We start from the raw sequence: 13,380 nt of genomic DNA on the forward strand, positions 1-13,380 counted from the left end.
AAAACAGTAGGCTACATCAGTAGTTTACAACCAATTTGCAAGGGTGGTAGGTTGTGACAACAGCACTCTTTGTGCTTTTTGTACTAATAATTTACACAACTGAATGATAAATTGTAGATTAAGACTTTCATTTGAAGTAAATAAATATCGGACCATTATATTAATATCTAAGACACCCTGTACCTGAAAACAGTTACAGGCATTTAAACAAAATTAGTTACAACACTCCATGGTTTATTAATACTCATATATTTGTTAATTTGGAGCCTCTTCTTTATTATCCATCGCAATGGACTAAACTGCATTTCGGGGTCACCGGATTATTCACTTGCTTATCTTATGTTTTCTTTTCTACTCACGCCGGCTGTGCAAACTAAAAGCAGATGTTTTGATTAAGCCTGCTTGGATCTGCCAGGAAATAGATAAAATAAACGCAGTATTAAGTCCCATATGATGTCATGCTTCAGGTGACGGATGGGGCGGAACCCCGCGCACCTTCAAAGCTGGAACACTTCCTGAACCGGTACCTCAGCCGTATATAAACCCGCAGTGCTTCTCAGCAGGGAGAGGGAGAGGGAGAGGGAAAGAGCTCTCGAGTTCACAGAGAGTCAAAGCAAAGCAAAGCAAAGCAAAGCAAAGCTGCTGCTGGACAGACTCGGGCAATAAGGGGACGTGTTTATATCCACATGCTGCTCTAGCCTCTCTGAGAAGGTAGGAACATTTTTGTGCATGAGCAATCTTTTATAGCTGCTTAGATTGTATGTTATGACTAGTTGAATTTCATGTTTCTGTTTATTTTAAGGAAAACCGTTTTTATTTCTATAAATGTCAAATTTATGCTAAGTCCTTTTGCAAAAATCAATACAAGTTTAAATGAATGTTCAGTCATCTTTTTAAATGATTTAAAAGTGCGTGTGTGAGTCATTTTTTTAAGACACTGGTTGCTAATGTTGACAGTAATTTTGAAGACAGTAATATTTTGAAAAGTGGTGTCAGTTAAATCCTGCATAAGTTCATTGCACTTTTACAATCAATATGAATTAAATTACTGATGTAGAAAATTAGTTCTGAAAACTCATACAATCGAGTAGAAACTGTATAAATTATTCTGAAAAAAATGAAAGCAAAGATACAATAATGATAAAAATGTGTTTATAGTGTTGGCTCTATGGTACAGGAAGGGTCAAATGACATAATGCAGTTTATTGTATTCTCTAATGAATGGGAATCATTTATGTTTCACATGCAGATTGTGCAAAAGGAATAGAAACCTCTCGCCACATCCCAGCCATCAATCATGAATGAAAACCGCTTGGCTATTGACATTCTGCTCTTGTGTATATCCTGTGGAGCAAGTGCACTGGCAGCCTTCAGTCCCACTGCCTCTTCATTTCTTCCAGCAACCAATTTCACTGATATTGGCTCTGCGCCTCCAAAATATCTCAGCGAGGCCGCAAACCTTCCCAAGACCAGATGGAAACGTTATATTTCCCAGAACGATATGCTTGCGATACTTGATTACCATAATAAAGTCAGAGGGAAAGTTTTCCCCCCAGCCTCAAACATGGAATATATGGTAAGTTACTTACAGTAATTACCATTTTTGAAACAAGTAGCATATGATACAATCAGGAGCAGTTTGGACTTAGAAAAAAATTCTGCTTGTTTGAACTTTTGCTCTACACCCTCACAGCAGTTCACTGGGTTCAGTTGTTTTATTTATTTAATTGTATAATTACCTGGCACTTTGCCTGGAAAGCACATTGCTGCTGTTGTAGTTGGACACGTGAGTGTTGCACATGTAACGGCGCTCATCACAGGATGCAGAAATGACATACTTCTCTGTGTCCATTTGGCACCAGCAGCTGTTGAGCAGATTTAATTGGCTCGGACCACCAGAGTAGATCCTCTGCAGCATAGATCAATGTGCTAAGACTACAGCTAAGCACTGAAATACTTCCAAAAGTGCACAGTCATGGGAAATGCTGTATCAGATATGTTTCAGTAGATCCAAATGTTAGATTTTCTTTAATAATTCTCAGATTTTACCAAGATTAAAGGGGTAAATCTTATTGAATGATCTACTGTGGTGAATACAACTAAATTTTCCAGCATAAAATTAATATTTGTTAATGCATATCCATGGTTTATAATCAATAAAATCATTGTTATTGTTTGGATAAACTTTGCTTTTTGATCTTCCTATTGTGGACATAATTTCATTTCTGTGGGTGGGAATTTTAAGAAACCCATCATTAAAATGAATAATTTCTTCAATTATGCAATTAATAAACTTAATTTATTTTAGTGGACTAATAAAAGTGTATTACATGTCTCAGGTCTGGGATGACACTCTTGCAAAGACGGCTGAACAGTGGGCATCCATGTGTATTTGGGAGCATGGTCCTCCCAATCTTCTTAGATTTCTTGGACAGAACCTTTCAGTTCGAACAGGAAGGTATGCATCTTCACCATTCCCAGTTTATGATCAGTGATGTTTCCTATGGTTATTTTCCACTATACCAATATACTGTACATTTGGGCCTGAAAGAGCAAGGAAGGCATTTCATCACATCATAATGAGATTTGGTGCTATGTTTGGATTGTTTACAGATACAGGTCCATTTTGCAGCTGGTAAAGCCCTGGTATGATGAAGTGAAGGACTATTCTTTTCCCTATCCTCGAGACTGCAATCCCAGATGTCCCCTTAAGTGCTACGGGCCAATGTGCACTCATTATACACAAGTGAGCTGATTATGATGATGTCTGTATAATTAATTTCTTCAGTTACACAAAGGGTTAAAAGTTTGGGGTCATATAATATTTATTTTAATATTTATATATGTGTGTGTGGCTTTTTTTTTTTTCAATGAATACTTTTATTCAGCAGAGAAGCATTAAATTGATCAAAAGTGACAGTAGAGACATTTAAAATATTTCTGTTTCAAAGAAATGCGCTTTTATATATATATATATATATATATATATATATATATATATATATATATATATATATATACATACATACTTATATATACTTTCTGTTCATCAAACAATTCTGGAAAATATATCCGATTTCACAAAAATGTTAAGCACCACAACTGTTTTCAACACTGATAATAATTAGAAATATTTAACCAAATCAGCATGTTAGAATGATTTCTGAAGGACCATGAGACACTGAAAACTGGAGTAAAGGCTGCTGAGAATTCAGCTTTGCCATCGCAGGAATAAATTGCTTTTTAAAATATATTAAATTAGAACATGGTTATTTTCAATTTAAAATAATATTTCAAAATATTCCTGTTTTTATTGTATTTTTATTTTAAAAAATGCAACCTTGGTGAGCATAAGAGACCTTTTGAACGGTGGTAAATATCATTCAAATTTGACCGTTGCTTGTTTTTACCAGATGGTGTGGGCAAGCTCAAATAAAGTAGGATGTGCCATCAACACATGCCATAATATGAATGTTTGGGGCTCAGTATGGAAGAGGGCAACATACTTGGTGTGCAACTATTCTCCAAAGTAAGTGTATGTTTTCTTGTGCTTTAGCTAAGCTAAACTGCTAAACCCAAGAATGAAACTCTTCAGTAACATAATTAGGCTAAGATAGCAACCTGACACATCTCTGTTAAAAACATTTTTGACATGGACATCCATGGGGCCTTTTGGTTCAAAGACCTAGACGACCTCTTGCATTCCTGACTCATGTGGAATTTTAGCAGAATTCTGCCTCTAATTCCAGAATCAAAGCACCATAATCTTGTGTGGCTGGTGACTTGTGACTGACTTGTGACCTCCTTTTTTCAGTCTTCTGAGGCGGCGCACTTGAGAAAATTCTTAGGCTACTGCAGAGCAAGTTATTTATAAACTCTAGTTAAGACCCGATTTGCTAGCTGAGAGATAGTTAAAGTAGATCCAGATTGATATAAAGCTTGTCTTCTCAATATAGAAACGCAGTTAGAAATGGAATTGTAGTCTAGTAATTTTTTTTTGTCAAAGGTCGTTTCAAACTAGCAAACACCTCATACAGCACACTTTCCAGTATGAAAAATTGTATGGTTCATTTTGTCCATTGGTGTGTCATTGACAGTGTTGTTGTTATTGTTGTTTACAGGGGGAACTGGATTGGTGAGGCCCCTTATAAAGTAGGTGTTCCTTGCTCCATGTGCCCTCCGAGCTATGGAGGATCATGCAGTAACAACATGTGCTTTCCTGCTGTGAACTCCAATTACCTGCACTGGTTTAAATAAACACAGACAGAATGCACATGCCCCATCACAGATACACTGTCCCTCATGGGAATTTGCACAACATTCCTGTAACACCCTGGTTTTCTTTTTTTTTTCTTTTTTCTTTTATTAATATATGGGCCATATAGGACCATGGGTTGCAAGGCAGCATTTTTTAAAGATATGTACATAACTTATTTTTCAATGTTTATACCATGTATTATATTGTTTTGTGCATAAACCTAATGGTTTATTTCCTGAGAGGGACTCTACTGTGATCTGTCAAGACATGATTGGTGCTTGCAGTATTCAACTGTAAAGGCCCATTCACACCAAGGACGATAACTATAAAGATAACGATATAGTTCTAAAAATTGTTCCCCATATTAAAGAATAGCAGAGTCCACACCACAGTTATAACGGTAAAGGCACAGAGAAATGATATCGTTGGACTCTCTTTCAGAACAATTTGTTTTTTTTCCACCTGATGAGCGATATACAAACATTGACACCCAATCAGAATCCATCCTGCTATAACGATCTCGAATTTAAAGAGGCAGACGAGCATGCACTTAGAATAAACAGACGATGTTGGCGCCAATAGCCTCGTGGTTAGTGCGCCAATATACAGCACAACTGCGCTCATGGCGACCCAAGTTTGATTCCGGTCTCAAAGTCCTTTGCCGATCCTGCCTCCTCTGTCTCCATCCAATGCTTTCCTGTCAGCTCTCTACTGTCCTGTCCCAATAAAGCCAGAAAACGTCCATAAATATAACTTAAAAAAAAAAAATCTTTATAGTTATCATTCTTGTTGTGAACAGGGCTTAACTGTACTCAGAGAACACAAGGCGCAATTGCCAAAACTCCCATCAGGCTTTGTTGGCAAGTCTAACGTTGCAAATTTTCTATAGTGCTAGACTAGTTTTAATGGTCTTAAAGGGCTAGTTCACCCAAAATGAAAATTCTGTGATTTACTCGTTCTGAACTCATATGGCTTTCTTTCATTTGTGAAAGACAAAATATATTTTGTAGAACTTTTCAGCTGTTTTTGTGTACATTATGAAAGTAAAAAAAGTCATATGGAATAATTTCCCACCTCCTTTATGTCCTTTTTGTAGTTTGAAAGTTTTGGAACACATTGACTTTAATTGTACACACAGAAACTGCTAAAACATTCTGCTATACATATTGTGTGTCCCACAGAAGAAAGTCTGTCTTCATTTACTTATCTTAATGTCGTTCCAAATTTGACATATTTTGACATTTTTCATATTTTGAAAAATGCTGGCAACGAAACCGTTTCAGTTTCCATTGACCTCCATTGAATGGACTAAAAATACAATAGAAGTCAATAGGAAACATAACTGTATGGTTACCAGCGTTCTTCAAAGTATGTTCTTTTATGTTCATGTAGTTTTGGAACAACATGAGGGTGTGTAAATAATTTTTCATGTTTGGGTGAACTATCCATTTAAATCAATGCAATCAATTTACTTTAGTTCATGCAGCCTGTTTTGTGTGATGTCATGTCTATTAACCCTGGAGGTTGACTTTTTTTGGTGCTTCAGTTCAGATGTTAAGCTAGCTCTTCTTGAACTGAGCTGGGACACAACAGTACTTCGCTGGTTTGAATACACTCACTTGCATTCTTAGTAATGCTTTGCTTTGGGTCTTCCTTTTTGGAAGGTTTCCACATGCTTAAAGCCTACAAATGTGTTCTTGGGGCTTAGAAATCGTGGAATGTTTATTAAAAATAATTTGGAAAAAACTGCATTTTGCAACCCCAGAAAGAGCATTTAGTGAGATGGCTAATCATGCTGGACCCTCATGAAATGTTGAGGCGGATTAACATGGAAACATGTTTGATGTGTAAGTGCACCTTAAAATGTTTTTTTAAATGTTTTTATTTAGAAAGCTGTCATTAAATGGTGATTTTTATCATATGTATATACATTTTATGATTTCAGCAGTATAGTCTCTACAATGCATGCATTACAGTGGCACACTATTGCATTGTGTAGATTTCACTCTTTGAACTGCATCACACAAGCACTTAGGAAATCTACCAGGCAGTACTCTGCAGTAATCTGGACATGGAGGAGGGGATATAAAGAGCCATTTATCCCTTTTTCCCCCATAGCTTCAGCTTGGTCAACATGACTTCATTTATTGAAATTCTATTTTCTCATAAATTCTGTTCTGTAAAATATTGTTTTTAATTTGGTCAAAGACTGCATCTCTTACTGTTAATATGTCCTTGCAGACCTCTGATTTTTTATTTTTTTTTCTCAAATGTGCTAAACAAGTAATGGTACTAGATTTAATGAGCATAATGTTAAATGTGTGTATTTGCACCTATTGTTAACACATCATATACAGTACATAAATGGCAACTGTATTTCAGTAACCCTTTATTTATCATTTGAATAGGAGAGGGTGGGGCGAGCAGGCAGACAGATTCTCACCGCTACCAAATTCAGCAGATTTAGGAGAAGTATGCAGATTTCACAGGGAAATATGATGCCATAAATATTTTGATCTATTGGACAGACACAGCTGTTCTTCTACAGACTTCCAGCTGTGAGAAAAGGCAGATTCCTGCCAATGGCATACAAAGAATAACAGGTCATCGTACCCTTTTCTAAACCTTATGGTATGCGGTAGCTTGGCAGAAAATATGCCAAAACATTAAAAAGGTAGTGTTTCACAGGAAGGATGAAGTGGGTGTACAGTAATACTGAATGGGCAGGCTACGTCAGGCATAAAAAATGAACCGTTCACTAGCTTTTATACTTGTCTTATTGTGCACAATTGTTTTTTATTGATTCATTCATATTGTTTTAAATAAAAAAATTGTTAGTCTTAATAATCTTTAATCAAAATGTAATAATGCACTTCCTCTCAAAAGACTTTCCTTTCCTGCTAACAACAATCTGATGGAACTGATGGGGAAACTAGCCAAACATGTCATCTGATTCTCTCCTACTGTGTAGCAAACAGAAAGGGTGACAAAGTCTATTTTCGTCTGCTTCTGTCCTGAAACTCTGATCCCCATCCTCAGACAAACATCATTACTGGCCTGCCAAAAGCAGATGTGCAGCTTGTCATTGCAATGCTTATGGCTGTAGATAAGCGCATGACGCAGGAGGTATCCAAATCAACAGCCTTTAATTCAAATTTAAACTCAAAAGTCAGGAGAATAACCAGGAGAACTAACAACCACACACACATTAACTCAAGATAATACAGGACAAAGAAACAGGGAAAGACAGGGCTATAAATACTAACCAAACGAGGGATTAATGAGTAAATTAACAAGGAACAGGTGACTAACTGATAATGAGGACAGGAACAAAACTCAAAAACAGGAACTCAAACATGTGACAGTCGTAATATACCCAAAAACACTTAAGGCTTTAAGGCACTATCTGAAGGTGTTCCAACTAAGTACTGAGATAAGGGTGTGAATATTTATGCAATGTAATTATCTCAGTTTTTCATTTTTAATAAATTTGCACAGTCATCACAAGTCATTATGATGTACAAAGAAAATATTCAGATAATATATCTAAAAATGTATTTAAAAATGTATTATATTACATATTCTTAAATATATATATATATATATATATATATATATATATATATATAAAGAGATACTGCTGAAGTACATTTTAGAATTCAATATAATGCTATATTTTATTTTTGGGGTAAAATAATATATATTAAATATATCATAAATATATTATCATAAATATAATGTAATTTTGAATTTGTTTTTCTTTTTAATAAATTTGAAAAGTTATCAGAAACGTATTGTTTGCTTGTTTGCTTTGTCGTTATTTGGTTTGGGGTGTAGACAAATGTGAAAAAGCACTTAAGTAATAATTTAAAGCACTAGAATGATGCTGCAACAAAACAGATTGTGAAATATTATTGTCACATTTTTGTATACATACAACCTGAATTCCGGGAAATGTTGGGACGTTTTTTTTTTTTACATTTGAATAAAATTAAAACTAAAAAACTTTCAAATCACATGAGCCAATATTTTATTCACAATAGAACATAGATAACATAAATGTTTAAACTGAGAAATTTACAATTTTATGCACAGAATGATCACATTTCAAATTTGATACCTGATACAGGTCTCAAAATAGTTGGGACGGGGGCATGTTTACCAGGGTGTATCATCTCCTCTTCTTTTCAAAACAGTTTGAAGACATCTGGGAATCGAGGTTATGTTTCTGGAGTTTTGGTGTTGGAATTTGTTCCCATTCTTGCCTGATATAGGTTTCCAGCTGCTGAAGAGTTTGTGGTCATCTTGGACATATTTTTTGTTTAATGATGTGCCAAATGTTCTCTATAAGTGAAAGATCTGTACTGTAGGCAGACCAATTCAGCACCCGGACTCTTCTACTACGAAGCCATGCTGTTGTAATAGCTGCAGTATGTGGTTTTGCATTGTCCTGCTGAAATACATGTCATCTGGAGGGGAGCATATGTTGCTCTAAAACCTTTATATTCCTTTCAGCATTCATAGTGCCTTCCGAAACATGCAAGCTGTCATACCATATGCATTTATCCACCCGCATACCATCAGAGATGTTGGCTTTTTAACTTTTAATCCCCCCTCTTTAGATTTCTCCAGTTTCTCTGAAACTTTTGATGTTATGCACCGTAGATTATGAGATTTGCAAAGCCTTTGCAATTTGACGTTGAGGAACATTGTTTTTAAAGTATTCCACAATCCCATCTTTACTTCTGAGAGACTCTGCCTCTTTAAGATTTCCCTTTTATGTTACAGACCTGATGTCAATTAACTTAATTAGTTGATAGATGTTCTCCCAGCTGAATATTTTCAAAATCAAATTTGAAATGAGCTCATTTAGTGGATAAAAGTGTAACATTTCTCTGTTTAAACATTTGTTATCTATGTTCTGTTGTGAAAAATATATGGGCTCATATGATTTGAAAGTCTTTTAGTTTTCATTTTATTAAAATAAAAAAAAACGTCCCAACATTTCCTTAATTGAGGTTGTACATATAGTGAGTCTAATTAAACTACACAGGAGTTAGTATGGATTTAATCAAATCCTGTTTCATTTGGAAATGTTGAATCAAGGAAGTTAAATTAGTTGTCAACATTGTTATATGAATTAATTATGTTCCATTATATTTAACTGTATAATTCATTATTAATTATAGGTTCTATTGAGTATATTTCTGTTCTGATTTTTCACTTGCTTCATTGCTTCATATGCCTCATTACGCTTGTACAATACAGCCCTGTTTTGATTTAAGCTCTCAGGTCAAAATGACTAATAGCGCGCTTTTGTAAAATCCATACAAAGTCCAGCTCAAGTGGAAATTAATGTTTCATGTCCTTAAACAAGAGACTCCTCAGACGCAAAACTGCAGCTGCAAGAAAAATACCCTACCTGTGTAAATTACAAGATTCATTGTGCACTCGTTTGTATCCAACAAAATTGGACATTGTTTTATTTTAGAGCAACCCAAATTTGTCACAAAATTTCAATCTCAATTATTCTCATAATCATGCTAAACTGTTTTTAAAATGGCATTTTCTTATAAAATACAACTTTTACTTGGAAGATGTGGAGAACAGGTGATTAATTATGGGAGTATGTGAGCTTTCAGCAACTTTTTTTTTTTCTAACATGCCCTCAAAACTCTTCCAGCTAAACATCAACATTTGTGGCTGATGGCGGATCAGAAGAAAGATCCAGTTTTTTTTTGGCTTGCAACTACACATGGCAGAACAACAACCTGCTGATGAAAACTTGGCTCCCGCTCGTTTTCTTTCATGTCTCCCGGGAACCATCGCAGATAGCATTATTCAATTCTTTGTTTTCTTTTTTCCTTTGCCTCGCTCTCTCTTTGCCATTCCATCTGTCTGAGGAACCCACAACAAATCTGTTCATTCGACAAGCGTCCCTCCTCTCCCTGCGCCTCCTTCCTCTCATCTAAGGTGGCTAAGTTCAGACTGGCCTCTGCTGTCCTCGGCCTGCCTCTTAAATACTGTCCCCACTTTCCATGCTACATGAGAAAAAGCCAGCTGTTCATCACAATGGAGCTTTAAGCCCTACATAAAACTTGCCAAATACAGCTTGGAAGAAAGCTTGTATATTCATTTAAGGACACTATCAAAACTCACCTTTTAATTCCTGGGAGTTTGGAGGAAAAAATAAAACCCTTGGTGAAATGGAGGGTGACCAAGGCTGCAGAGTAACATCCTGCATCTGATGCTCTCCACAGCTAGTTGTGGTCTGCTGCAAAAGCAACAGGACAGACTGTAAACATCCCTTGTGCAATGCCAACCCGTCTCTCCAAGCTCAGAGCCAGGTGTTAAAGGGATAGTTCACCCATTTACTTACCTGTTTGTCGTTCCCAACCTGTATGACTTTATTTTACCTGTGGCACACAAAATAATATATTTTGAAAAATGCCACAGTGTTTATTTGTTCAAAGTTGTTTTGGACCCATTGACTTTTAATGTGGACAAAAATATACTTTTAAATATCTTCTAACTCATATTACACTTGATATTAGTTGTATTATCAATGTTATCATTATCAAATGTTACAATGACAATTAAACTAAACAATCAATTAAAAAACAATCAATACTGTAGGCGGAACAAAACAACAATCATGAGTTAAAGCAGTTTCCTAACATTTTACAATAAAAAAATGTCTCTATCAAAAAAATCAAAGATGATCCATTGGAGATTGCTACATGGACTCTGTCTATCCCCTTTGGAGCGCTTCTGTGTGCATGTTTCACCTTCCTCAAATTGCGGTTTGTGTCCACAGAGGGCACTCAGTGCATATTTACTGCTTTTGACATTGTTGAATAATTTATTTCTTCTTTTTGATGTGTGATTTATTTTATATTCGTGTGTATTTGTTGTTTTTCTTGTGATTGGGTGTTGCACTTTGTTCTTTTCTTCACTGCAATGTTTTGTCTCAATAAAAATTATTGTTCACAAAAAAGAAACGCACTGCAAATAGAAAAAAAACACCTGAAAATTAAGAAAACAACTTCATACTCACAACACAACCAAACAAAGAAACGCGCTGCAAATAAAATTCTTTAAGAAAACAACTTCATCAATTTGACAACATACATGCTGCAATTGTGGTATTAAAACAACTAAAAACAGATCCAAAACTAAAACTTTATAAATACTACGTATTATATACTGTATCGGTCTAAGTTTCTGTTACGGATTGTGGTTGTTAAACATTAAACGGAGACAAAGAAAAGGACAGAACTGAGGACTTAAAAAGGAAATGGAACAAAGGAGTTAACAAGATGATTAATGCAAAACAGGTGAAAGGAATAAACAATGATGAACTTAACTAGAACAGGAAAACCCAAATAAGGACAAACAGGAACTAAGGAAGAACACACACGTAACAGTTACTCCACCCTCCCGGAAGGCACGTCCCGCGCCGTAACCGTTCCACCGGGGAGGAGGGGTGGGCGCCCTGGAGGCTGGTGCAGGGCAGGGACACTAGGGAAGCATCCAGGGTGGGTCTGGGGACTCCGGCGGCCACACCGGCCATGGCTATATGCCCCCCCCCCAATCTTCTTGGGGAAGTTCCCCTCTGGGGGCAGTTCAGGAGGAGTGGGATCTGTGGGGCGCACTGGAGGCGTGGGCACTTGAGGGCGCTTTCGAGGCGCAAACTCTTGGGGGCGCTCAGGCAGCGCGGGGCTGGACGGGACCAGCGGAGATGTAGGAGGGTTAATGCGAGGAGCAGGCACTGGAGGGCACTTGCGAGGAGCAGGCACTGGCGAGGAGTGGAGCTGGCCGACTTGGGGAAATCAGGAGACGAAGTGCTGGACGGGACCAGCAGAGGCGAAGGAGACGGAGAAAGGCTGGGCAGAACCAGCAGAGGTGAGGAGACTCTGGGGTCTAGAATGGGCACCGCAAACTCCAGCAGCAGTGCCATGTCCAGGAGCGCAGGACCAAGCATCAGTAGGCTTGCCATACTCTCTATAGGCGGGTTTGTCATACTTTCTGCCGGAGGGCCTGCCATACTCTCTGCAGACGGGCTTGCGTTGGCCACTAGCAGCAGTCTTGCGTTGGCCGCGCATGGCGGCGGGCTTCTGGCGGCCGCGAACGGCGGGCTGGAGCGAGCTGCGGTCGGCGGGCTGGTTCTGGATCAGGGCAGGACACTCTCCAGACACCGGAGGATCCACTCCCTCCAGCTGAGTCTGGTGGTGTCTGGGAGGTCCACGAGGCGATGGTAATTAGCCCCGATCCAGAACAAGGAGTTCAGCGTGGCATCGTCTAGTCCCGTCCATACAGCGAGTCCGCTGAACTCCCTCGCATACTCAGTCAGCGGCAGATCTCGGCGGGCCAAGGCAGTGAGGCGATCCGCAAACTCCATATACTGTATCGGTCTCAGTTTCTGTTACGGATTGTGGTTGTAGTAATACAAAACAAACGAGTAGGAGAACAAAGTAGCATCAACTCACGTAAATCCATTTATTCGACATTAAACTGAAACAAAGAAAAGGACAGAACAGAGGACTTAAAAAGGAAATGGAACAAAGGAGTTAACAAGATGATTAATGCAAAACAGGTGAAAGGAATAAACAATGATGAACTTAACTAGAACAGGAAAACTCAAATAAGGACAAACAGGAACTGAGCAAGAACACACACGTAACACCTATACACATTTTAAAAATAAATAAATAAAATAAAAATCACAAATGCATACAACAAAATTTCAAAACTTAACATTTAAATGAAAAAAAAAAAAAAAAAATAAAGCTAAAAACAATTAAAAATATTAAAGAACAAAAGGTATAAGAGTATAATAATGATTCTAACATAACACTAAGCCAAACACCAAAAAAACAACAACTATATATATGTATATGTACAACCACACACACATACATACATACATAAATATATATACATACACATTTATCAATTCAATACATATATATATAATATATAATATAATATAATTATTGTAAATAGCAGAGGCTATTTACAATAATTCCGCCCACCAAGTGTGATTGGGACTGTCAAGATTATAAAAAAACTGTTATAAACTAGCAGCTTAAGTGGCACAGATGATAAATTGCGTACTGTTG

At 37.1% G+C, this 13,380-nt stretch overlaps 1 protein-coding gene across 1 annotated transcript; it reads left to right on the plus strand.

Annotated features, from left to right (window-relative positions):
• The first annotated feature begins 563 nt into the window (after positions 1 to 563).
• Positions 564 to 7,100, plus strand: LOC306862999 (peptidase inhibitor 15-A-like). Its single transcript, XM_079406133.1, has 6 exons — positions 564 to 711; positions 1,250 to 1,576; positions 2,340 to 2,458; positions 2,614 to 2,746; positions 3,414 to 3,529; positions 4,122 to 7,100. The coding sequence occupies exons 2-6, from the start codon at positions 1,298 to 1,300 to the stop codon at positions 4,255 to 4,257; spliced, it is 783 nt and encodes a 260-aa protein (XP_079262259.1). The 5' UTR covers positions 564 to 711; positions 1,250 to 1,297; the 3' UTR covers positions 4,258 to 7,100.
• Positions 7,101 to 13,380: the final 6,280 nt, after the last annotated feature.

The sequence above is a fragment of the Barbus barbus genome, assembly GCF_936440315.1.
Source record: "Barbus barbus genome assembly, chromosome: 44".
Taxonomy (NCBI): domain Eukaryota; kingdom Metazoa; phylum Chordata; class Actinopteri; order Cypriniformes; family Cyprinidae; genus Barbus; species Barbus barbus.